Source organism: Macaca fascicularis, chromosome 11 (genome assembly GCF_037993035.2).
Source record: "Macaca fascicularis isolate 582-1 chromosome 11, T2T-MFA8v1.1".
Classification (NCBI taxonomy): domain Eukaryota; kingdom Metazoa; phylum Chordata; class Mammalia; order Primates; family Cercopithecidae; genus Macaca; species Macaca fascicularis.
Genome location: NC_088385.1, coordinates 111,046,178 through 111,072,224, shown reverse-complemented (window position 1 = coordinate 111,072,224; position 26,047 = coordinate 111,046,178). Strand labels below are relative to the sequence as shown.

Genomic DNA, 26,047 nt, shown 5'->3' with positions numbered 1-26,047 from the left:
TGCGTGTGTGAGGAGCAATGCATAGGCCAGTGGGTCTAGAGGATGGTGAGGTCAGGGTTGAGGAAGAGCCACAAGCCGGGTGGGAGAGGGAAGCTGAAGCTAGATCCTTCTAGGCCTCAGTGCATAGAATGGATTGAGAAGAGTGGAGCAAGAGAAGAATCAGGAAGGTGGAAGTGGAGACAATATTCTGCTAGACACTGTCCTCATGGGAATTTTATGAGGCCTCGTTGAAGTGATGAAGTAAAATCTAACTGTGAAGTCTTCATGGGGCCAGGGATTCTGTTTCATTGTTTGTTGCCTAGATAAATAGCGATATAAACTAACTGGCAGCTGTGGTGTATAGACTCGAAATAAAGACACTCAATTACCTGTCTCTGACTTTTAATGCAAAGACTAGGTTAGCTGCAGTGTTTTTTCCAAGACTAAATTATGATCTTGGCCTCCCTCTTTCACCAAGACATCAGAAAAATGGTTAACATTTACTGGGGGCTTCCTGAAATAGACACAGAAGGCACAGAGAACACAGGTTGGTTGTCAAGGCAGGATGACCTAGGATCCAACTGCAGAGGACGTGGACTGGGTTCCATTTCTCCTAGAGTTCTGGCTCCCCAGGGTAAGGAGAGTGATTCATTCACCTTTGTAGCCCTGGTGCTCCTAGTACAATGCCTGCAGAACCGTAGGAGCTGATATTACCTTTTAGTGGAATTTGAATTAAGTACGTAGTTTAGATACACAGTACTGAAATGATAAACTCAGAAAAGTAGTCATCTTCACATCTTTTGGTTCACCATTCATAATTGGAAGAAGGATTAGTCATCCTTCTCCCAATTCTATTACTTGTGTTTTTATATTTCCTGCCCTTGAACCTTTGAACACATCATTTCACTCCTAAATCTCCACTATGGGTAAGCATAGAGAAAGGGAGAAATTAAACTCAGGCCAATTCTTCCTTGTTTTTTGTTTTCTTTGCAATTAACACTTTTTAAATGTTTGATGAAGATTGAAGAAATTCATGCTATATAAAGATCTTAGGATAACTTTTTTTTTTTTTTGAGATGGAGTCTGGCTCTGTCGCCCAGGCTGGAGTGTAGTGGCCGGATCTCAGCTCACTGCAAGCTCCGCCTCCCGGGTTCACGCCATTCTCCTGCCTCAGCCTCCCGAGTAGCTGGGACTACAGGCGCCTGCCACCTCGCCCCGCTAGTTTTTTTGTATTTTTTAGTAGAGACGGGGTTTCACCGTGTTCGCCAGGATGGTCTCGATCTCCTGACCTCGTGATCCGCCCGTCTTGGCCTCCCAAAGTGCTGGGATTACAGGCTTGAGCCACCGCGCCCGGCCAACTTTTTTTTTTTTTTTTTTTTTTTTGAGATGGAGTCTTGCTCTGTCACCTAGGCTGGAGCGCCATCTCGGCTCACTGCAACCTTGGCCTCCCGGATTCCAGCGATTCTCCTGCCTCAGCCTCCTGAGTAGTTAGGATTACAGGTGCCCATCACGACGCCCGGCTAATTTTTGTATTTTTAGTAGAGACGGGGTTTTGCCAAGTTGGTCAGGCTGGTCTTGAACTCCTGACCTCAGGTGATCCGCCCGCCTCGACCTCCCAAAGTGCTGGGATAACTTTTTTTTTTTTTTTTAAAGGGCTTTCTATGTATACATTATCCCAAATGACCCTGAGAAGCAGACATTTGGGCAAGATCACAAGCCAGTAAGAAGGGGAGCTGGAATTCAAGTCAGGTTGTCTGATGACAGTGGCATTGCTACTTACTCCTCTTTTCACAATTTGGGGCTTTCATTTGTCCTTTCTTCCATACTTGCCCCAGAAATGTTTAAATACTCTGAGAAACAGTGGGAACTCTATAAATAAAAGATCTCTCTGTATTTTTACATAATCAAAGCTAGAGAGTTTCATGTGGCGCAGGCCACTCGGTTAGTGGAAGCAGAGGGCACGCCATCCCCAGATCCAGTTGCAGTGAGTGGTGTTGGATTACCCACCTCTGGGATGGTCACTGCTGAGCGAAGCTGGACCCGGGACTGCAGTCAGAGAAAGCGAAGGAGCTTGGCTGCACAGAGGCAAGAACGGGCCACGGATTCTTGCAGCCAAAATGTCATCTGGTTGGGAAAAGCCGCTTGACAATTTGCAGCTACTAGAGGGGCGGGGGTGGGTGGAAAATGCAGCATCTTAAGTTCAAGATTCAGGGTGAAGGCTGGCTAGACTTAGCAGGGGTCTGCATCTTTAGATGAGATGTGAAAAACACCCAAGCTCAGGGACCAAATAACAGGGAGCGCTGTGCCTGCAGCGACGGTAACAGGGACCCAAGGAAAGAAAACACGAGGCGCTGAAGGCGCTCCAAGAGGTCCCCGCCGTTCAGACTCTCCCCGTGGCCCGGGCGCGTCGTCCTAGGGGGCGGCTTCTGTCCCTGGTTTCCCCTTCTTAAAAATCCAGGCGCAGGCAGGCTGAGCTCGGGCGGCTGAGACACCTTCACGTGGCGGGGGAAGGGGTGACAAGGAGAGGGAGGCCCGAGAGATCCCGCTTGGCACAGGCCCGGGTCAGCACAGGGAAGAAGGCCCGCCTAGACCCGAACTGCGCGCCCGGGCCGGGCCCTAGAAGACCTCGCGCCAAAAGGAGCGGGATCCGGAGCTGCGCGGCGGCCTCATAGGAGCGCGGGGCGGGGCCGGGGGCGGGGCGGGGCGGAGCCGCGGCGGGCGGGCGCGCGGGCGGCGCGGAGGGAGGGTGTCGCGCCGAGGGAAGCGGCCCGCGGCGGAGGGAGGGGAGGCCGAGTCCTGGAAGCGGAGCTCCGCGCTGGGACTGGTTCCTTCGCAGCCATTTTCTGTCCAACCAAACAGCCGATTGGAGACGGGAGCCAACCAGGGCTGCATTGGAGGTTTGTGTCTCGCTTCGGCCAATGATCGCTCCTAAACCGACTCCACTTTAGCTCGAATGAAATGTCCGTCTCCTCCCGGCGCCGTCCCCGCCGCCAACGCCGCAGCGGCCGGGGGCACTCGCCTCCCGCCCTCCCGCGCGGGCCGGGGCCGGGGCCCGCGCCTGCGAGGCCGCTCCCGCAGCGGGCCGGGCCGGGGAGCGGGCGCGGGGCCGCGGCGCGGCTCTTTGTGCGCCGGGCTGAGGAGCGGCGGGACGCGGGCCAGGCCGCCTCCCGCTCGCCGCCGTTGAGCTCCGGGCCCGAGGCCGAGGAGGGGCCGCGGGGCTGCGTCGGGGCCCCGCTCTCGACGGCTTCCCGGGCCGGCTCCATTTTGTGCGGGGAGCCGGCGGAGGGGCGGGAGACGCGGCGCGGGCCCTGGCCCCGTAGCCCCGGCCGCGGCGCGGGCCCCCGGGGGCGCCCCCCTCCCGCCCGCGGGGCTGTGGTGGGGCCCGGCGCTTTGTCTCCCCGCACATCCCGAGGGCCGCGCGGCGGGCGGGAGGCAGGCGTTGGGCGCGGGGGCCGGGGCGGCCGGGCGAGTCAGGGGATGCGCTCTGGGGGCGGCCTCCCGGCACTCGCAGGGCTGACAGGTCGCCCGGACCGGGCCGTGAGGCTGGGGCCACCCAGGCACCTGCGTGGGGAGGAAGGCATGGCTTTGGCTTCCCCGCAGTCTGGTTTGCGCGTAAAGAATGCAGCCATCTGGCGGCTTGCGGTCCCAGGACTTGCCCCGAAGGTGGGAAGGAAGCCCTTCGGATTGGACTAAGGTTTTAATCATTAGTGGTGGGAGGCGGGAGGATATGCAGGGCCTTAAGGAACGGTAGTCTTAGAGAACAAAGAATTACAGAGCACCCACAAATCATAATCTCGCTCAAAGCACTCTAACAGGATAATTTAAGGTTAGGTAGCCTGCGACCTTTAAAAAAAAATGGCATCCCACTAACCCGCATGGACCCCATAGTTCCGTGGTTCGTGCCACAAATCACTGGGGTGGTTTCATCTCTCTTAGTATGGAAACTAATCAGCAACATAAAGTGATGAAAGCAAACGGATCAATATCAGTGGCACTAATCAGTGGGGGTTTTATTTGTAAAGTATTGAAAGTTTAACCAAAATTCCTTAAAAGGCAAATTATTCCTTCCCTGCGCTGCTCTTGTATCTTAATTTAAGGATTACTGTATATTGATGCAAAACTCTGGTTGTTGATGCCAAAGAATGGAGGGTGGAGGAAGGGACTACTGCTTTTCTTGGATACAAATTTGCATTTCTTCAAACATTAAACAGATGTATGCATTCCCTTGAGCTTTTACATATATCAACCTGCCCTTAAGAAAATATATACCATATGAGGTGGCCGTGTTTTTCTTTAATGTACTGAATCTAAATATATACTGAATCAACTCTTTGGGTGAGGGAGTGTGGTGTGACTCCCCTGTCCATACCCCCCTCCCCCATTCCAAGCAAAATACATAAATATAGCTCCCATATTTTAAGTGTTCTGAGGGCTTATTTTTTCAAAGACACCCTTTAAAAAAATAACATTTCTCGTTACAAGGAAGGACTTTTCTGAGCAGTTTTGGGGTTAGAGGATACTATTAATATTTGAAAATAAATTATGTTACTTTTAATATTATAGCAAATGTCAAGCAGTCTTTGCTACCTGGACCCTTTTAGTGGCATTAAAAACATTCAATTCAGTGGCTACAATTTTTTCTGCTGTTTGCTAGATTTCATGCTTGGATGCGTATCAGTATGTCTTCTCCCTTTAAAATTAACACTGAAAGGATGTGTTTTTGTTTTGGCATCCTACCCCTCACCCATTTAATTGTTTCCTTTGAAAAAGAGAAGGGAACAAATGAGAAATGAAACTTGTAACACTGCAATTGATACTAATTTGTTCAGCTATTTATGCCTTACAGTGAGACTGAAGTGCTATTTCGATGCAATTTTAGTCAAAAATGGTGGTGCTTCAAAATTATAAATAAGGGTCTTGATTGTGTTGCTTTTTTGATATACTCCCAGTGCAGAATGTATCTTCATTACAGTATAATCTGAGATTCTTAATTGGAAAGCATTATATTCTCAGATAATTTTTTCCTCCTTTTAAGCGATAGAATGCCTAAATGTTACTCTGAAACATGTAAGAAAACCGCCACCAAAAAATTAAGTTGATAAGGGGTGTATTTGCGTCGTGGGTGTTAATGTTTTAAGTGATTTAGATGTGTAATTTTTGGCGTCTTGCATATTATATAATTTGGTCCCTATTTGGTGTATTGTAATGAATGTTTATGATGAATATGGCTAAATTCAGGGTTATGTTGGAAAATCCATTTTCTCCTTTCCCCATGGAATTAACTTGTTTGTAAGTTCTCCAAAATAAATCTTTCAAGTCAACAAACATTTATTGGATGATGCCTTTTTATACTATTTTATACCATGCACTCCATGGATTATGAATCGTAGTCAAAATTGTACATGCCCTCTTTAATTTTATGAGAAAAAAAGCCTGTAAGTGATACATTTGATATATTTTTTACTACTGATAGATGTTAGGTCCTAATAGATGTTTATCTTTTAGGTTGAAATCACAAAGATTAGACACCTTTTTAGACAGGTATTCTTCAGCACCACTGACAACACGGTTCTGACAGTATTTCATGACAGTAAGTATGTTTTACCATTTTGGTTGTTAATTAGATTTGAATAGTAATTGGCTGGAAATAAAATTATAACTGATTTATACTGGAGGTGCCTGGTAGAATGAATGCGTTTCAAGTCTAGTCAGACAGTACCTCTGTTCATTCCTGTTGCTTCCTTATTTTCAGCTTTTTGCATATATTATTTCCCATGGGTCCCTAAGTGCTGTTGAGGCTACAGGGTAACCTGTCCCGGCTGTAAAGGGGCTGTCTGTTTAGCCAGTTAATTGAATACTTAGGGGACAGTTATGCCCAGAATGGAAAATGCTAACTCTTAAGTGCAGTAGATGTGGGAAGAAAGGCGTGATGGGCCTGGATACTTGGGAATGTCACAGAGGGATCCTGCAGACCTTGAACTGAGCCTTGAAATAGAGGGTGGGAGTGGATTGGTGAAGGGTATCGCCAAAAGCAAAAGCCTGGTGGCAGGATGGGCAACTTAAGTGGGGATCGGGAGTAGAGGTGCATGGTCCAGGGTAGATCTCAAAGGATAATGTAGGAAAGAGAAAGCACTTGTCCCCTCTGGATATTTAATTCTGGATGTGCTACTGTATCTCTAACCTGGGGCAGGCGTGTTACAGCTTTGGGCCAGCCATGGTTGCTTCACTCCTAAAATGAAAGAAATGCACTCAGTGATCCCTAAATAAAGCACATTCTAGCACAAAGATTTTTATTAACCATGAAGATAGAGAAAAGTAGGAAACAAGTTTGATTAGGTTAAATGTGCGATCTGCTCATGTGAAGTCACGAAAATGAGGTTTGGATTTGACACAGGAGGCCTTTAGTAACCTTTGAGAATAGGTTCAAGAGTATAGAAGTGGTGTTGTGGTGAGATTAGCCTTACACCAGTATGTTAAGATGGGCTGGGGTAGTAATCCAGTGGAAACAGGAAAGGGAAAGCATATCTAGGAGACATTTTTAGAGAGGTAATAGATGAGGTAGAGCTTGAAGGAGATGGAAGAACCTAAGATGATGCTGGTATATTTAGCTGGGCAGCGTGAAAGACTGGTATTCTTCTTAGCAGAATTACGGTAGTGGAAAGGGAAATCTCCCTCCTTGCCCCCTTGCAGGGGACGGGGGAAGGTGAGTTTCATTTCCGAATATCTTAAATTTGCAGTGATGGGATATTAGACATGCTGTACAGGCATGGGTTGCTTGAGTGGCAAGCAGGATATTGGTTGTAGATTTGGAATGTATGAGCATAGAAGTGATACTTAGTGAGTTCATTAAAATAAGGGAAGAAAGAGAAGGAGAACCTTGGGTGATGTTAACAATTAGGGGGTGGGGAGGAAAGAATATTGCTTTGGAAATCAGAGCAGGAGAGAATTCCAAGCATAAATATATGTGGCCAGCAGTAGCCAGCACTACAAAGAACAGTCAAGTAGGATGAGGACAAGATCACTGGCAGCTTTGAAGAGTGGTTTCATTCTGGGTTGGGGTTAAAAAGTACATGTTCAGGAGTTTAAATAGGAATGAAGAGGTTTCTTAACAACTCTCAGGGCAAGAATGGTAGCTAGGCAAGGGTATGGGGCAGAATTAAGATTTTATATATCTCTGTGTACTTCTGTGTGCTTAATGAGGGAGACTAAGTATGTTTAAGGAGGAGTGAAGGAGCTGGTAAGGAGGATCGAAGATACGTTAGAGAAGAGGAATCTTTGTATTATTTCTTATCCTCAGAGAGATAAAAGGAATGTAACCCAGAAAACAGATAAAAGGGTAAATTAAGAGAGAGGAATCTCTGCCTGGAAGAATAATGAGAACCGTATTTGAGGGGGCAGTATTAAGATTACATTTGTCGAGTTCTGACTATGTATCTTGCACTTTGCTAAGTACTTTTTAATACAAGAGCTTCCTCATAGTAACATCACTTTAAAAATGGGGAAGCTGAAAACAAAGAGAACTCATAAACGGGGAGCCAAGCTTCAAACCCACGGAATTGGTCCTAAGAGCCAGTGCTCCTCACCGTTGTCCAGGGTGTGCTTCTTTACCATCTCACAAACACCATCCTGGTTTGAGAAGCTAATTTCAGTGCTTTCAACGTATAATCAGTAGCCTTAGAATGTAAAGGGGACAAATTAAAGAAATAGGTGTAAGAACTACATGAAAAACTAGGCAGGAATGCTGTAGAGAGTAGTTGGCATCTGAGGCCCTGGATTTTAGTCCCATTTACTGTGTCACCTCATGCAAATTATTAGCCTCATGTACCTCAGTTTTCTCACCTGCGTCACAGGCTTGTGAACATTGCATGAGGTATTTAGAAAGTGTTCAATAAATGTAAACATTAAAGAGGGCAGTATTTGTTTGTGGAACAAATTATTAGCATAGTTTAAGTATGGCTACATCAAAAAAAAGAATAAAGATTTATTAGCTTAGCCCGCTACCTGTTTATTTCACATCATATTTTCAAAAATCTGTCAGTTCAACTAAATAATTAGAATAGTCATTAAAATGAATTTATTGGGATTTAACCACTCTTTGTCCATATTTATCCATTCCCTTGGGTCTAACGATTCATCATTGTCCCCTTGTCATTATCCTACATGCTGTGCTCTTCCAGCCTCATTACCTGGGTGAAATCCAACACTTTCTCTTTTGTATTCTCGTATCAGGCCTTTCAAGTGTCACACTGGACATATTGGCACCACTGTAAATTCACGGTCATTAGCTTCAGCTAGGCTCTACGCTGTCCAGCACTCCCCTCCCTTTCCTCTCCCATTCTCTGTGTTGACAGCTGTCTGTCTCTCTAGCTGCAAGAATCCCAGCATTATCCTTGGTCTTCCTGTAGCTCTATCAGTCAATCACCGAGTCACCTACTAAAAAGCTGTCTAGTTGTTCTGCTTCTCTTGATCTCCAGCGCTCTCGCCTGGACCTGATGCTAAAATGATCATTATCTTGCCTGAAGTCATGCCCTGACTACAGCATTATAGTCCTCACTGGTCTTCTGTGCCTATTTGTGCTCCCCTCCAGGTCGGTTTCTGTACTGAACTGTAGCCAGAGGGATTTTTTTTTTTTTTTTTTAAATATGGTTTGTGCTCTTCTGCTTAAAACTCTTCTTTGATTTCCTCTTGTCCACAGGACACTGCTTGATCTAGCCCCTCCTTAGCTCCTTCCAATCCACCAGTACTGTATTTCTTGGTTTTCTCTGCCTGGAACATTTGTTTCACACCTTTCTTTTTGTCTGACTGATTTCTATTCACCTTTCAGTCTCATTTCAATGTCATTTCCTAAGATAGCCTTTCTTGACCCCTCAGACTAGTGAGGTACCTTTTGGAGTAAACTCACATAGCACATAACAAAACATCTTTGTTTTTCTTCGTACTTGGCACTAGCAATTACTTAATTATTTGTAATTATTTTAATAGCTATATATACCACTTACTGAGTATGCCCATTGTACTATGCTGTCTTTACATGGATTAGCTCCTAACCTGTACAGGAGCCCTGGGAGGTTAAGTCTTGTTCTCATTCAGCTTGCTCAAGGTCTCATGGTAAGGGGCAGGGAATTCAAATTAGGTGATTCGATTCCAGAGCCTGTGTCCTGGAAGGACTAATAGGCTGTGTTCTCTACCCCTTCACCCTGCCTCCCAGGTTATGTAACATTTGTCCTGCAAGCTGAGGACAGAGACCTTGTCTGTTGTTGACAGCTACGTGACCAGCACATAGCATGGACCTGGTAAATACTAAGCGCTCACTCAGTAAATATTTGTTGACTGGCTTACTGAAAATCTACAGTCTGTTTTATAAATTTTTATAGGATGTTTTAGACCTAGAAAAAACCTTTGGGATGCATCTAGCAAGTTTTTTCCCATCATTCTTATATATAGGCGAATGGCTGGCATATTCTAGGCATCAAAGATTAGGCTGATTTATTGAGTGAAAGGTACTAAGTGCCATAGAGCTTTAAAGAACAGAACATTTGTTTTTGAATTGCAGAAAGGATAAATCAGAAAGATTCAAGGAGGATAGAGAACACTGGGATTAAAGTCTGGGGCAGGATTTTAATGGTAGAATGATAGAGGAAAGGAAGACAGAAGGTGTGAAATGATAGAAAGCTAAAACTTGTGGAACCGAAGACACATACAGTTAAGCAGATGATGTGCGGCTTCTCTTCAAAGGAGGGAGGATGAGATTGAATGTCTGTGGGGTACACTACGTGCCAAACACTGTCTTTAGCAGCTTTCTAGTCTTTCTTTAATTCTGACAACTCTAGGAAATACTTGTATCTTCACTTTTAGAAGACTGAGGTTTAGAGAGGCTAATGCTGTTAGTCCAAATGATAATCTTGTTGCTAATTCCAGTGCATGACAAGATAATATGATTTAAACTTTTTCCCTTTAATACCTTTGTTTGTGTTATATTTCTAAATTAATTCATCTCCCAGATCCGCTTGGTTATTTGAACAGTGTCTTGCTCATAGCCAATTTTAAAAGATTTACGGTATCATGTAAACACTCATTCAGGAAAGAATTTCTGTTATTCTTCCCAACCCACTGCCTGCCCTCCCCGCCCCAATCAAAGTTTTGTTTCCAATTGTAGGTTCTGAAACAACCACTTTGGTCCTGTCTCCTGCACCTTGATCTTCCTTAGGTCATTGTAAAAGCTAGTCAACTCACAGCTATCATAATTGACCATTCTTTTATGGCTATAAAAAAAATCCATCATCATGTCTATTAAAGGATACTCTCCTAGTATGTTAGCATTTTAGAATCAAAATAGCATTTGATTTTCGGGCAATGTTTCACATTCATTTGTGTTAGTTTAAGATGGGGAGGGTGGTATTGTTATTTACATTTTATATGGAAATACATTTAATTGGCAGGGATGTTTATTTTCAGGGGATCGGTAGGAGAGTCAGAATCAGGTCACTGACTTTGTTTTTTACTTCTTAGAGGCTACTAAAAAGTATCAAATAGGTACCCTGTGTTCACAGATTATTAAAGGTCTGTGAATTCTATTTTCTACCCCCTTAAAACAACTATATAAATTACAGAAATGTGTCTCTATCTACAGTTATATTAGGCATCACAGTCAACAGATGTATGAAAGAAATGCCATGTTATTGAAGACCTGAAAACTAGCCCAGTATTTTAATATTAATTAAAAATCCAACAGAGATGGAGAAGACATGTGTTATACAAGGACTGAAATTTTACAGTTAATAACATCAAGTTTATACTGGGTCCTGGGCCTTAATGAACGGTCAAATTTCTCTTTTTTGTTCAGCCTGAAAGTGTATATGAATTACACTTGATTTTTGCTATACTTTTTATTCAGATAATGCATTTAAATTTTTTTCTCTCACGGATATCTTATTTTGAGTAGTAGTATTTGCAAAATAGAAAGCCTTCTAGAATCTGCCATGTTGGTGAAATTGAATGGAGCCAGTTCAGGGCTTATGATTTACTTTTTTCCAGACTTTCCCTCTTGGCATTCTTTTAGCTCTCAGCAAAATTAATTAAGCAGGCTTTTTTTTTTTTAAAAAAATAGGAATTTTAACTCTTATTCTTGTCTATGCAGGTAATTTTCCTATCTTTATACACAGATCTTCCTGACCCCTCCTTTTTTTTGAGACAGGGTCTCACTCTGCCACTGAGGCTTGAGTGCAGTGGCGTGATCACGGCTCACTGCAGCCTCAACCTCCTAGGCTCAAGTGATCTTCTCACCTCAGCCTCTCAAGTAGCTAGGACTACAAGCACATGCCACAACACCTGGCTAATTTTTTAAATTTTTATTTTTTTAGAGACAGGGTCTCACTGTGTTGCCCAGGCTAATCTTGAACTTGTGGGCCCCAGTGATCCTCACACCTCAGCTTCCCAAAGTGCTGGGATTACAGGCATGAGCCACACCTGACCCTGACTTGGCATGGGGAGAGAAAATTAACCTTTGACTAGAATCAAGAGTTTATGGGCTCATTCAAAACATGGGTGTACTTTTGGCTTGCCTAGGTACAGAATTGTGCAGGGAATCCACATGCTTCTTATACCAAGTAACAGTTTGAACGGAGATATTGTCTATTTTGGAACTTCTATGAGAAAGCAGAGAAAGTTTGCAGCAGGAGCAAAAGGAAAATCAGGGTTTAGCTGGAGAGCTGGAAGTGATGGATACAGGTAGATTCCAGTTGATGACTTAAGCTGATTTTTTTTTTTTTTTAAGAGGTTCTCACTACATTGACCAGGCTGGTCTGGAACTCTTGAGCTCAAGCAGTCCTCCTGCCTCAGCTCCTGAGTATCTGGGGCTACAGGCGCATGACACTGTGTCCAGCTTTATTAAGCTGATCATCATTCCAGGGATAAATTAGGTTGTAAGTCAGGGTTGCCTGTGGTACTATATTTGAAGATTATGCACTTGAAAAGAAAGAGGCATATGGTTTACGTTCATTTCCTTGTCGTTATTGGCCTTCTGCTTATCACTTAGGGAAGATGGATAGGAAAATCTTGAATCGTGGACAAATTGTGGGAAGGTTTCCAAATCAAGAAATATAGGCTGGTTGTGGTGACTGATGCCTGTAATCTCAGCATTTTGGGAGGCTGAGGTAGGCGAATTGCTTGAACCCGGGAGTTCCCGACCAGCCTGGGCAACATAGCAAAATCCCGTCTCTACTAAAAATACAAAAAAATTGGCTAGGCGTGGTGGTGCATGCCTGTAGTACAACTACTCTGGAGGCTGAGGTGGGAGGATTGCTTCAGCCTGGGAGGTTGAGGCTGCAGTGAGCTGTGATCATGCCACTGCACTCCAGCCTGGGCGACAGAGTAAGACCCCGTCTCAAAAAAATAATTAATTTTTTAAAAAAGAAATACAAATTCTCTTTTAGTAAGCTAAAGGCTATGAAAAGTATAATTGACCCATCATCCTGTGACAGTTTATAAGTGTTGAATCTGTTACGTTTGTTAGTACTTTGAAAAGTATTGAAAACCTGTTTTTCTCCTCATAGATGGATGGTGACAGTTCTACAACAGATGCTTCTCAACTAGGAATCTCTGCAGACTATATTGGAGGAAGTCATTATGTTATACAGCCTCATGATGGTAAGCAAGCCACAGTTAGAACCAAATTCACAAGATGAAGCAAGTTAGAAAGTGGACATTTAATTAATACAGTGTTCTAGGTTACTTTTGTCTTTATAGGAAAATTTACAGTCTTGTGTTACAGTTCAATGAGAAAGTCTAAAAAGGCATACCATGCTATTTCTATTAGAAATAGTCTTCAAAAGAATGAGTCCTTGAAAACATTTTTACTATAAAAATACACCTTGTCTAAAACCTGTACAGTTTCTTTTGAAATTTGTTACCGACTTCTTGTTTAAATGTTAAATATGAGAAATTTATAATCAATTGATAGGGTAACTAAAATAATTATTTAGAGGGTGAGTTAAATTTCTAGCTATTGTATTTCTTGCACTTTTGATTTATTTTTGGTTTTCATTCAGTATTAACTTTGAACTATGTCAGGTATTGGAATGGTAGTGTTGGCTCAGTGTGGTGCTCATGCCTATAATCCCAGCAGTTTGGGACAGCAAGGTGGGCAGATCACTTGAGCTCAGGAGTTCGAGACCAGCCTGGGCAACATGGTGAAACCCCACCTCTACAAAAAAATTAAAAAATTAGCTGGGCTTGGTGGCATGTACCTGTGGTCCCAGCTACTTAGGGGGCTGGGGGCTGAAGTGGGAGAATCACTTGAACTTGGGAGGTAGAAGCTTCAGTGAGCCGTGTTTGCACCACTGCACACTCCAGCCTGGGTGACAAAGTGTCTCAAAAAAACAAAACCAAAATTATGTTGGCCTATCAGAAATAATTTACTTTTGTGGCATTTTGATTTGTAAGAAGAAAATTTTTTTTTGAGATGGAGTCTTGCTCTGTCACCCAGGCTAGAGTGCAGTGGTGCAGTCTTGGCTCACTGCAACCTCCACCTCCTGGGTTCAAGCGATTCTCCTGCCTCAGCCTGCCCATTAGCTGAGATTACAGGCGCCCACCACTATGCCCAGCTAATTTTTTTTATTTTTAGTAGAGACAGGGTTTTGCTATGTTGGTCAGGCTGGTCTCGAACTCATGACCTCAGGTGATCCACCTGCTTCAGTCTCCCAAAGTGCTGGAATTATAGTCATGAGCCACCACGCCTGACTTGATTTGTAAAATTTTTAAAAATTGAGATATATTTTTAGAAGAAACTTGCCAGAGGGATTAATTTCATCCTGAAACAGATATTCAAATAAATTAATTCTGATAACCTCATTTTAAACACACAAAAACGTAAATTGAATCAACTTAGGTGCCTTGCCTACTTACTTAGTACATATGAAGAGTGGGCAGTTTACTTACAGGATACTGCATTTAGTCATAAAAGGATGTTATTGGTACTGCGCAAGCTTCAGTTATAGCTAAATTTATATAATTCACAAAGTCACTTGTATGAACAGTTGGATCACTGCTATAGCTTTGTTCAAAAACTAGTTACATTAGTAATCCAACTGGATCAGTAATATTCAAATCCAATTTTTCTATTCTTTATAGAATTTTATATAAACTTTATATAGACAAGACAACTTTATATCAACTTTAAAAAAGTTTTATATAGACTTTTACATAAATGAGTTTATATATTATATAAACTTGGGTTTGGAGAAACATACAACCTCTTAATCTAGTAATATTGAAATAGCCATAGGTTACAGTCTGTAAGTTTTATAGCTAAGTCATGCAATAAATATTTATGAGTACCTACTCTGTGGAAGGTGCTATACCAAGCTGTAGGAAACACAAAGCTGATTCATGACATCAAGTAGCAAAAATCTAATAGGAGAAATGAGGAATAATAAAAATTCTAAAACTGTGTAAGAGAAAAGGCATAGAGAAACACATTTTATGAAAAGATCATTTTTGAAGGTGCTATGGAGATGTTATTTGAGATTTTTGGAGAATGGGCAAGTAGGATTTTAGCGGATATATTAGAGGATAAAAAGCATTCTAGGCAGTGAATCTGAAATTAATAAAAAAAGTTCAGTTCTGGCTCTGTAAAAATTATGAAGAGACTTGCTATCCTAATCCCTAAATAAGGGTTAAGAGATGAACCAGAATGATTTTATTCTGTGGATCTTTTTGGTAGTTTTTTCTATCTTGAAATAGAAATAATAAGAAGCTTTAAACCTAAATATTTTTATTTCTTTAGATACTGAGGACAGCATGAATGATCATGAGGACACAAATGGTTCAAAAGAAAGTTTCAGAGAACAAGATATATATCTTCCAATAGCAAATGTGGCTAGGATAATGAAAAATGCCATACCTCAAACGGGAAAGGTAATGTAAAGGAGAAATTTAACTAGGTTTTTACAAGGGAAACACGAAACTACATAAATTCATAGGTCATGGGTACAGTTAGCTATTGATTTCAATCATTCAGGCTTTCGGCAAATCAAATATTTGTTTCATGTCTACATACACAGTTACTGAATGGTGTCCCATTTTCAATTCTGTCATGTCCCTAAATGTTCTCCCCTCTCCCACTTATTGGAGGCAGATAAAATAGAATTTAGACTGTTTTTTTTTTTTTTTTTAAAGACAGAGTTTCACTCTTGTTGCTCAGGCTGAAGTGCAATGGTACAATCTCGGCTCACTGCAACCTTTGCCTCCCAGGTTCAAGCAATTCCCTTGCCTCAGCCTCCCGAGTAGCTGGGATTACAGGCATGCACCACCATGCCCAGCTAATTTTGTATTTTTACTAGAAATGGGGTTTTTCCATGTTGATCAGGCTGGTCTTGAACTCTTGACCTCAGGTGATCCGCCTGCCTCGGCCTCCCAAAGTGCTGGGATTATAGACACGAGCCACCGTGCGTGTCCCGACTGTTTTAAAAAATAGGTACGTTGTCAGAACTATCAGGTTTGGGTGTATGAAGCTGTAACTTTTTTTTTTTGAGACGGAGTTTCACTCTTGTTGCCCAGGCTGGAGTGCAATGGCGCAATCTCGGCTCATCGCAACCTCTGCCTCCCAGGTTCAAGCGATTCTCCTGCCTCAGCCTCCCCTAGTAGCTGGGATTACAGGCATGTGCCACCATGCTTGGCTAATTTTGTATTTTTAGTAGAGACGGGGTTTCTCCATGTTGGTCAGGCTGGTCTCGAACTCCCGACCTCAGGTGATCCACACACCTCAGCCTCCCAAAGTGCTGGGATTACAGGCGTGAACCGCTGTACCCAGCCTGAAGCTGTAACTTGCATAATGTTGCAGCAAATTTAGGTCATATTGGTCTGATATAGGTGTAACAAGAATTTTCCAAAACAAAACTCAGCGGCTCGGGACCTGGGGTACCTGCTGTAGTCACGAGAGACAAGCGGCAGCCTGGTCGGCAGTGAGTAGCCTGCAATATTCGGCCGTGGTTACGATGAGTTTACCCCTCAATCCCAAACCTTTCCTCAATGGACTAACAGGAAAGCCAGTGATGGTGAAACTTAAGTGGGGAATGGAGTACAAGGGCTATCTGGTATCTGTAGATGGCTACATGAACATGCAGCTTGCAAATACAGAAGAATACATAGATGGAGCTTTGTCTGGACATCTGGGTGAAGTTTTAATAAGGTGTAATAATGTCCTTTATATCAGAGGTGTGGAAAAAGAGGAAGAAGATGGGGAAATGAGAGAATAGCATCTTTTGTTGGGGATTTTTTTTTATATATATATTTCTAGACAATAAAGATTTGTTTGTTTTTCAAAAAAAAAAAAAAAAGAATTTTCCAAAACAAATTCTGGTATTTGGAAACAGCTATTTTTACGTAATTATAGATACTAAGATACATTTAAACTGATACTTTTTTTTTTTTTTTAAGTAGTTTTGTCTTCTTAGAACTTTTAAAAACTCATTGTCACTGCTCATCACTTAGTCTGAATTAAAATTCACATGTTTTATATCATTTTCTATTGGTAATTTTTCTGTCATTTTATAGTTTAAAAAGACTTATGGAAGTAATAAAGCTTGCAAATAAATATACTATTAAAATACATCACTAAGCCTAGAACTTTCAGTTTGAGAATTTTGTCCTTATGCTTTAAGGGAAAAAAAGCACAAATGCTGATTATTGCTTACATAGGCTATGGCTGCCACTGGTCAGTACCGTAGCCACAAGCCATGTGCTCAGAAGTACCTGAAATGTGGCTGGTCTGAAGGGAGATGCGCTGCAAATTTGAAACACCAGATTTTGAAGACTTAGTATGAAGAAAAGAATTAAAATTGCTCATTTAAAAATTGATTCTATGTTTAAATGGTAATAATTTTGATATATTGGGTTAAATATATTAAAATTAATTTTACTTTTTTTTTGATATGGCTACTAGAGAATCTAAACTTACATATGTGGCTCACATTATCTTGCTTGACTGCATTTGTGCAGTTCTTGCTTACTTTCTCCAGTATGTAAAATAGGCATGGCAGTGAAAGACAGTGTGTTTCAGCAGGGATTTTGAGTGGTATTGCTGTTACAGGTGGTTTTGCAGTTGCTTGATTAATCCATTGGAGTTTCATTTTTAGACCCCCAGACCCTTAAGGGAAAAATTGTTTTTATAATGAAGTGGCAGATGTGTGCTTCTTTAGGCAGGCTTTTTAGTAAACTCAAAACCTGTATCTGACACTGTGTATCCCAAATAATAATAAAGTCAGTCACCATATATTATTATTTCTCTCTTTTCCAAGCTTTTTGTGAATTCACTTCTCTGCTAGGGCAGAGAAGTGGTACCTAAGTCACCCACAAAATATGCATGGTGGAATTGATTTTCCAGGGGTACTGGGTTAGTAAGAGTTTTCATCCTCTGTGGGGTGGTAGGAACATCCAGTGATTGCTGTTTTATATCTTTTTAAATATTTAAAAAATTTTTTTTGAGACGGAGTCTCACTCTTTTTGCCTAGGCTGGAGTGCAGTGGCTCAATCTCAGCTCACTGCAACCTCTGCCTCCTGGGTTCAAGCAGTTCTCCTGCCTCAGCCTCCTGAGTAACAGCAATTACAGGCACCCGCCACCATGCTCGGGTAATTTTTTGTACTTTCAGTAGAGATGGGGTTTCGCCATGTTGGCCAGGCTGATCTCGAACTCCTGACCTCGTGATCCGCCCATCTCAGCCTCCCAAAGTGCTGGGATTACAGGCATGAGTCACCGTGCCTGGTGCTCTTTTATATCTAAATTAGACTTGTTTTCTGTAAATAGTTGTCAAAGCTTCTTTCAGTTGTATTTTAGTTTTTATTGTGACTCAGGTGTGGACTTTTGATAGCACACATTGTGTTAATGTTACAACATATATTTACGAGATTAAATAGTCATCAGGTGAAGATGTGTTCTTCTGAATAGGCTTTTATTTTTGTAGGTTGTTAGGAAGGTGATGGTTATAGTTTCTGTAATTTACCTATGATTTTCTCTTCAGATTGCAAAAGATGCCAAAGAATGTGTTCAAGAGTGTGTGAGTGAGTTCATCAGCTTTATAACATCTGAGGCAAGCGAAAGGTGCCATCAAGAGAAACGGAAAACAATCAATGGAGAAGATATTCTCTTTGCTATGTCTACCTTAGGCTTTGACAGTTATGTGGAACCTCTGAAATTATACCTTCAGAAATTCAGAGAGGTAAATAAAATGTCTCCCATTGTGCTTTTTTTTTTCCTTCTTCTTTTTTTATTTTTTTGAGATGGAGTATCGCTCTGTTGCCCAGGCTGGAGTGCAGTGGCAAGATCTCGGCTCACTGCAACCTCTGCCTCCTGGATTCAAGCAACTCTCCTGCCTCAGCCTCCCGAGTAGCTGGGACTACAGGCATGTGCCACCATGCCCGGCTAAGTTTTGTATTTTTAGTAGAGACGGGGTTTCATCATGTTGGCCTGGCTGGTCTCAAACTCCTGACCTCAGGTAATCTACCTGCCTAGGCCTCCCAAAGTGCTGGGATTACAGGTGTGAGCCACCATTCCCGGCCCCCTTTGTGCTTTTAAGAAAATAAGAGATGTTATTTACTTCAACTTTTTAAATGTAGTATTTGTTTAAAAAATTCATTTTGTAGTAAATTATGTAACATTTCTCAGAATTATTTAATTGCTTATATCAGCAGTCCCTAACCTTTTTGGCACCAGGGACCTGTTTTGCGGAGAGCAATTTTTCCATGGACTGGGGTCAGGGGAGGGGTGTGAGGGGCAGATGGCTTCAGGATGAAACTGTTCCACCTCAGATCATCAGGCATTAGTTAGATTCTCATAAGGAATGCATAGCCTAGATCCCTTGCATGTGCAGTTTACAATAGGGTTCGAGCACCTATGAGAATCTAACATGGCCACTGATCTGACCGGAGGCGGAGCTCGGGTGGTAATGCTGGATTACCAGACCCTCACCTCCTGCTGTGTGGCCGGGTTCTTAACAGGCCACGGACCCTCATCAGTCTGCAGCCTGGGGTTTGGGGATCACTGACTTATATTACAGTACTTAAATAGTAAGTCCTTTCTTTTTCCCTTTGTTTATTACTAACTATAGCATAGTTATATAATGATTTAAAGCACAGACTTTGGATTCAGACTACCAGGAGGCTGAAGCCCAGCTCTGCCACATGCAAATTCTGTGGCCTTGGACAGATTATTTAATTACTTTAGGCCTTGGTTTCCTCTTCTGTAAAATGAGGCTAATGAGTACCTATATCATAGAATTATTGATGGGACTAAATAAATAATGTTCAGTGCTCATTAATGTTACTTCTTGCTGCTATTGTTAATTTAAAAGAAGTAGCATTAAAAGTAGTAAGGTTGGAGTCTTATAGATAATAAAAAGAGGAAGGTATAATCATGTCTTTCTTATTATTGATTGAATTCTTCTATTCTTAGGTTTATCTTTGCTTGTAGGAATGGATTTTGTGAAAAGGAGTTGAGCTTAGCATATTTATTTCCACATGCCAACTTAGGTGTCAGATTCACATTACTTTCAAAATATATTCTTAATATCTTTAGTGTTTGAATCCCATTAAATTAGTGATATTTGCATGGAATGATTGAAGTAGGAAAAGAATGTGTAAATTCCTGACAGTATTTTTACAAATCTTCAGTATCATAGGAACCTAGAGGTATTTGGCCAAACTAATTTAAGAATTTTTAACTCTCAACTTGCTGCAGTACTGCCCAGTTGACTGAGATGCATATATATACTTAAGTGATCACTTGGATCATTTGTAGATTTATAGGCTCAATATTGGTGGTATTTTGCAGATTTCTTCATCTGTAAGTAGAGTTCTCTTACCCCTTTGATATGGTGTGGAATTAGAATAATTTATTTTTATCTGTACTTTGTTTTCTAGGTCATTACTCTGTCTTGTTAATGATTACAGCTTATATTAGAAGTTAGCCTTTTGAAAGCATTCTTCATATGTAATTAACCAGAAGTGTTAATAAATACTCTGCTTAGAGTTTGTAATAATAGAAGCTCCTAATTTTAGGCATAAGTAAGCATTCGTGTTTGGAAGACAATTTCATTTGAATATCAGTGACTTTTTTTTTTCCTTCCTCAGGCTATGAAAGGAGAAAAGGGAATTGGTGGAGCAGTCACAGCTACAGATGGACTAAGTGAAGAGCTTACAGAGGAGGCATTTAGTAAGCATTCTTATAATACAAGTCATGTAGATTGTTAGCAGTGATTCATATTAAGTGTCTAATGGTATTTTTGGAATGTCAGCACTGAGTATTTTGACAAAGCACTATTTTAAATAGTTCTTATCAGTTCATGCCTTTTTATTTGAAGTTGGTGAGTGATAAGTGTAGAAAAGTTTAATTCTGTAGACATTATAACCTTTCATTGATAGTTCTGACTGAGTTCCGTAGCCCCTAGTTTTTGGTGAAGATTCATATGAGATAGGAATATTAAGGAATTGTAGTTTGTAATATAAAATCTTATGATTTAAATAAATTTGAACTCAGGTTTGTTTTTTTTTTTAATTGAGTATCATGTTTTCATATTGGTGAAATAAAAGGGCTATGGTGAGTCAATTTCTCATTATATATATTTCTCATATGTAAACTATATGCTGCTCAGTTATATGTTGCTCTCAGCCAAACATCATGGTATAGTGTAGTTTAATCCTGAATCAGAAACTTCATCTAGTCTGTCTACAGATTTGTACACGTGGGCAGTTAGCTAAGGTACATGTTAGAGATAGGAAAATTGAAAAACGCAATATAAAATAATGTGGTTTTTAGAGAACATTTTTTAAAATGGAAAATTGGAGGATTTATTATTTTGTCCAAGACTACATCATTGATATGGGGCAGAATTATAATGAGACATTAATGGTACAACCTTAAGATTCAGCCCAAGAAAGTAGATACAGTTCTTTTCCCTCTTTAACTAATTTTTTTTCTTTCAGCTAACCAGTTACCAGCTGGCTTAATAACCACAGACGGTCAACAACAAAATGTTATGGTTTACACAACATCATATCAACAGGTACAGTCCTTTATATTTTAAACGCTTAAAAAATTTGCTTGTATTGGCAGGGCCCTGTGGCTCACACCTGTTATCCCAGTACCTTGGGAGGCTGAGGCGGGTGGATCACCTGAGGTCAGGAGTTTGAGACCAGCCTGGCCAACATGGTGAAACCCTGTCTCTACTAAAAATAGAAAAATTAGCCGGGTGTTGTGGCGGGTACCTGTAATTCCTGCTACTCGGAGGCTGAAGCGGGAGAATCGCTTGAACTCTGGAGGTGGAGGTTGCAGTGAGCTGAAATCACACTACTGCACTCTAGCCTGGGCAATAGAGTGAGACTCTGTCTCAAAAAAAAAAAAATTTTTTTTTTTGATTATACCTATTGATATAGTTAATTTCAACACATTATGAAGGACCTGATAAAGGTTATTAAAATTATGTTTTCTCAATATAGATAACTGTATATAGTGTTCTCTTAATAGTTAAAAATAAGCATATGTTCATATTTCCATAGGAGATTTCTAGAAAGATACACAAGAAATGGGAAGGAGACTTACTTGTTACTGTCTTTTTATTCACTGAATTTTTGTAATATGGATATTGTACTTTTAATCTCCTTTTCTTTAATTCTGTCCAATTTAAATTTTCTAATCTTAGATTTCTGGTGTTCAGCAAATTCAGTTTTCATGATCTGAAGAAATGATGGAATGGGGAGTGTAGAGAAATGAGAGTCTGTATGATTCTGGAACAGAGACATCAGAAGGAAAGACTGGTGAAAAGATGTATCTTTGTATATTAATAGCTGTAATGTAGCTTCCTGATGCTTGACTAATTGAGGTGTTAATTCTGACTTGAGAATCTTTTTCATGAATGATTTTAAAGAAAAATTTGGATTTTAAAGGTATTAAAATATTTTTGTTTTGTACGAGTTTGTTGCTCTGTATGACTCCTGTATGCATTGTATATTGCAATTTATTACTGTCAGAGATTTGTAGACAGTTTCTTATTTTCATATTGAATCATGTTACTTTTGTAATTCAAGTAAGCAGCTGGGTTAATTCATGATGTTTGCCCTTTTAATAAAATATAAGGGTAGAGTTCATTTTGAATGCAAGTTGCCTTTATTACAAATTTGAGTTTGTCTTGGTTATACCTTGCATGATAACCTAGCTAGATTTCTAGCATTTGCTGTATTTATTAAAATTATTTTTTTTGGTAAAACATTAATAGTTTAAGCAGCATCATTTTTTTGAAAAATGTAATTGAATAAGTGTGAATGCAGAAGCAAATATTGTCTGCCCTGTTAAACTTTGTGCCCGTTAACAGTGTTTACACTGTTCATCGTGCCTGTTAATGTAGTTTTAGTTATTGGAGCTTTTTTAAGACTAGATTTGGTTTTGAGTTACATTTTTAAGAATGTTGGAATACATTTAAGTTTAATGTAGTCCTAGTGCTCTTGAAATGGTGCCCCTTTCATTTGGTACATGATTTTGTTTCAAATCATATCTTCAAGTACTATAGTATCCTCTTACAGAAGAGGAATTTTATAGTCTGATGGTAAATGTCTTCATTTTACCTTTTTAATTGAAATGTCGTTTCCTGTTATACTATGGAAACCAAGAAACATCAGACGTCATTGCGTGTATAGACCTTTTGCATGGTTGAGTGAATGAAATGGAGAACAGAGTGAGTGCTGTGAACGGTGTGAAGCAGAAGCTGCCAACTTCTAGTGTGTTGTCTTCATCTTTGCAATAAACTAAACGTAGATAATGTAACTTTGTATAATTTAGTAGTATGTACTCGGATTGTTTCTTTTTGAAAAGTGAGGATTTGTATTTTCTCATCTATTCTTTTTGGTGTTAATTAACTTGAGGGTTTTTTTTAAGTTTTTAATATCAAAAATTGCTATTGTATAGTTTGCCTAAAAGGAAGTTGGAGTGAATATCATCTTTGAAGGACACTCAGATTTATAAGGTCGAAGCAATTTCCCAGATATAGGCTGAATAGAAACATTTACTTTGCCAGAAGGACCATTAGGAGTATATTTGGGCTAATCAGAGGTTAATAATGCCCTCATCTCCTACTATCCATTTAAAAAGCAATCTTCATTATAGTAAATTCAAATAGGAAACAATGGGGGAGTAGTTAAGCAAAATCAACAATCATTCTACTATGTTGAAAGAACCAATGTTAATATTTTGATAAATATCATTTGTCCGTTAACTTTGCTAAATATGTATATTTTTATAAAAATGGGCTCATATTGTGCATACCGTTTTGTAACCTGCTTTTTTCACTTAACAATATATTGGGAACATCTTTTCCAGGTCATGCATAGTCTTCTGCATCATTTTTATTGGTTTCTTATTCTGTTGTATGACTCAACCATAATTTATTTAATCTTCTATTGGATATTTTGACTATTTACATCTTTTCACAGTTATAAACAGCACTTCACTGAATCTCATGTACATCCATGACTGTTTTCTTAAATTCTTAGAATTGCTGGGTTACCAAATATGTAAACTTTTAAGGCTTTTGATACTTCGTTATGAGTGTGTTTTTGAGATATTTTCCACTTGATCCAAGCAGTATGTCACTATATAACTGGTAAAAGCACTTGGTCTTTGATTAACAGATACTGTCTCTAAAATTAGTTTACAGATTAATATATGTTCAAGTAGACAATGAAGATAAAAAAGGAATTTGAGGCCAGGCACGGGATGGCTCATGCCTATAATCCCAGCACTTTGGGAGGCTGAGGCAGGCAGATCACTTTCAGGTCAGGAGTTTGAGACCAGCCTGGCCAACATGGAGAACCCCCTGTCTCTACAAAAAATACAAAAATTAGCAGGTTGGTGGTGCACACCTGTAGTCCCAGCTACTCTGGTGGCTGAGGCATTATCCCTTGAACCTGGGAGGTGGAGTCTGACGTGAGCCGAGATTGTGCCACTGCACTCCAGCCTGGGTGATACAGCGAGACTCTTGTCTCAAAAAAAAAAAAACCAGGAATTTGAGTAAATTTTAAATTAGTATATACTACAACAAATTTCCAAACTTCGTAATTTGCTAGTACTGCTAACTAAAACTTTACACCAGGTAAAATCAGGTCACATTTGTTTGTATTGACTTCATTGTTGTTGGACTTCATACTCTGATGGGAAAGAAAATGGACATTCTGAATGTGTCAGGTGTATAATATCCTAATTTATGCTTGTCAGAGCTGGGGTCTGTGTCTTCCTTGGCCCATGTTGCATTTAACTGAATGTCATGTTTTCTTCTCTGAAACTTATGTATGCAAGCTCCCATGTTAACCTATTATAAAAATGCTTTTTATAATTTTGTAAACATTGCTTTCTTGAGTATCTAAGAGAGAAATGAGTTTCCGTGAGTGAGTTCCAGGTAGAAGAAAGGGACTTAGGTAGTTTCTGTCTTAGGTAGCTTCTATTTATCCATCCTCATTACCTCACTGTAATAGAGATGCTTTAAAATCCTTGAGTCCAGTGAGGATTGTTTTTTAAATGCTGCCTTCCTAATGTCACATACTTTGGCATGACAGTGTTTGAAGCTATTTGTATTTTTTCCCCTCCTACACTGTATTACGTGTGCAGTGTTTTCCTTTCTTCAAAAACATGCCTTATTGCCTGTTTTCTGGGTTGCCTTAGTGAGTTAAAGGAATACCAATTAACTTTAATAATTCTAATTGAATATAGTAATGAGGGCCTAATTAACAGGACTTCTACAGCAGTAGAAATTAGGCATGAAAAGTGGAAAGAATAGTTTCTCCCATTTGCTAAGAATGAAATCTTGCAGTGCAAGATTTTTAAAAAATGTTTTCTCTTAAGGAAAATTGTTATTTTATCAACAATCTAAACAAGATGATGTTTGTTGCTTTATATGATAAAATACACTTTAAATCATTCAAATAAGTGATAATTAGGCAGCTTCTTAGAGGGCTTTAAAAGAAAAGTGATACTGGGTAAAATCTTACTAGTCTATTTTAAATGTACTTTTTGGTCTCCCTGAATTAGCTGATAAATTAATTTACATAAGTTAATAATTTGTATTTATTGACCTTAAACTCCTATATGCTTGTGAGTAAAAAATGGAACACTAACTTTGTTTTTTAAGGAACTATACTACACTGCCTGAAAAATATTCAGTTTTAATTTATGTTTTCTTTTAGAGCTAGAAATGTTACTTTACCAAGTTTAGCTCTATCTTGATTGGGAAGCTCCAGTCACCCCTGATCTCGTCTTGGCTCCTTATGCCAAGTTCTTTGCCTCCCCCATCCACCTGCCATGACCTTAAACACATAGGCTTCCCTCTGCCTAGCTAAGTCCCACTCATTCTTCAGGTCTTAACTTCATCAGAAAAGGTCCTCAAACATTTGTAAAACCTTTGTACTGATCACCAGATGTAGAAAACAGCACCACCCAAAACTGGGGAGATGTGTAATACAGCCTTTTATACTGGCTGCTGTACTGCCTCTTAGAAACTTGTTTCAAGATGGCTGCTTTTTGTACCTGATTTTAAGGATTTGTGAAACCATAAGGCATAATCTCTTCAAATCTTGGGCCACAGATGGCACTGGCATGGATTCATTTCTCTGGCTTCTGGCCATTGCCTTTAAAGAGAGGCAATTGCCTAATAGTAAAGTTACAGTTTTCCCTGATATTACTCCAGAGACTGTTTCTTTTTCCACTGCATATTAAAGGGATACCTGTGCAAGGCAATGTATTATAAGAACTCCTTTGCCAAAATTAATTTGAGCAAGTGTGTCAGGTAAGAATAAAGTCATTAAAATATGTGCTGGCACTTTTTTTTTTGAGATGGAGTCTCACTTTGTTGCCCAGGCTGGAGTGCAGTGGTGTGATCTCAGCTCACCGCAACCTCCGCCTCTGGGGTTCAAGCAATTCTCCTGCCTCAGCCTCCCGAGTAGCTGGGACTACAGGTGCACACTGCTAAGCCCGGCTAATTTTTTGTATTTTAGTAGAGATAGGGTTTCACTGTATTGCCCAGGCTGGTCGCCAGCT

The 26,047-nt window shown here is 40.3% G+C and overlaps 1 protein-coding gene and 1 pseudogene across 8 annotated transcripts; both read left to right on the top strand.

The window, feature by feature from the left end:
• Positions 1-2,813: 2,813 nt before the first annotated feature.
• On the top strand, positions 2,814-24,359 carry NFYB (nuclear transcription factor Y subunit beta). Of its 7 annotated transcripts, XM_045365812.3 has the most exons (9): positions 2,814-2,876; positions 5,485-5,569; positions 9,188-9,272; positions 12,531-12,624; positions 14,762-14,892; positions 17,994-18,191; positions 20,101-20,182; positions 20,953-21,032; positions 21,669-24,359. In XM_045365812.3, exons 3-9 carry the CDS (start codon positions 9,264-9,266, stop codon positions 21,699-21,701), a joined length of 627 nt encoding a protein of 208 aa, XP_045221747.1. In that variant the 5' UTR covers positions 2,814-2,876; positions 5,485-5,569; positions 9,188-9,263; the 3' UTR covers positions 21,702-24,359. The 7 variants fall into 7 exon arrangements, 5 of the variants coding, with proteins under 5 accessions (XP_045221747.1, XP_045221748.1, XP_005572128.1 ...); XM_045365813.3 differs by lacking the exon at positions 9,188-9,272; XM_005572071.5 differs by lacking the exon at positions 9,188-9,272 and having other exon boundaries at positions 2,814-3,642.
• LOC102141572 (small nuclear ribonucleoprotein F pseudogene) lies at positions 15,919-16,316 on the top strand (annotated as a pseudogene). The gene has a single exon (XR_012420550.1). The product of XR_012420550.1 is annotated as a small nuclear ribonucleoprotein F pseudogene (transcript).
• Positions 24,360-26,047: the final 1,688 nt, after the last annotated feature.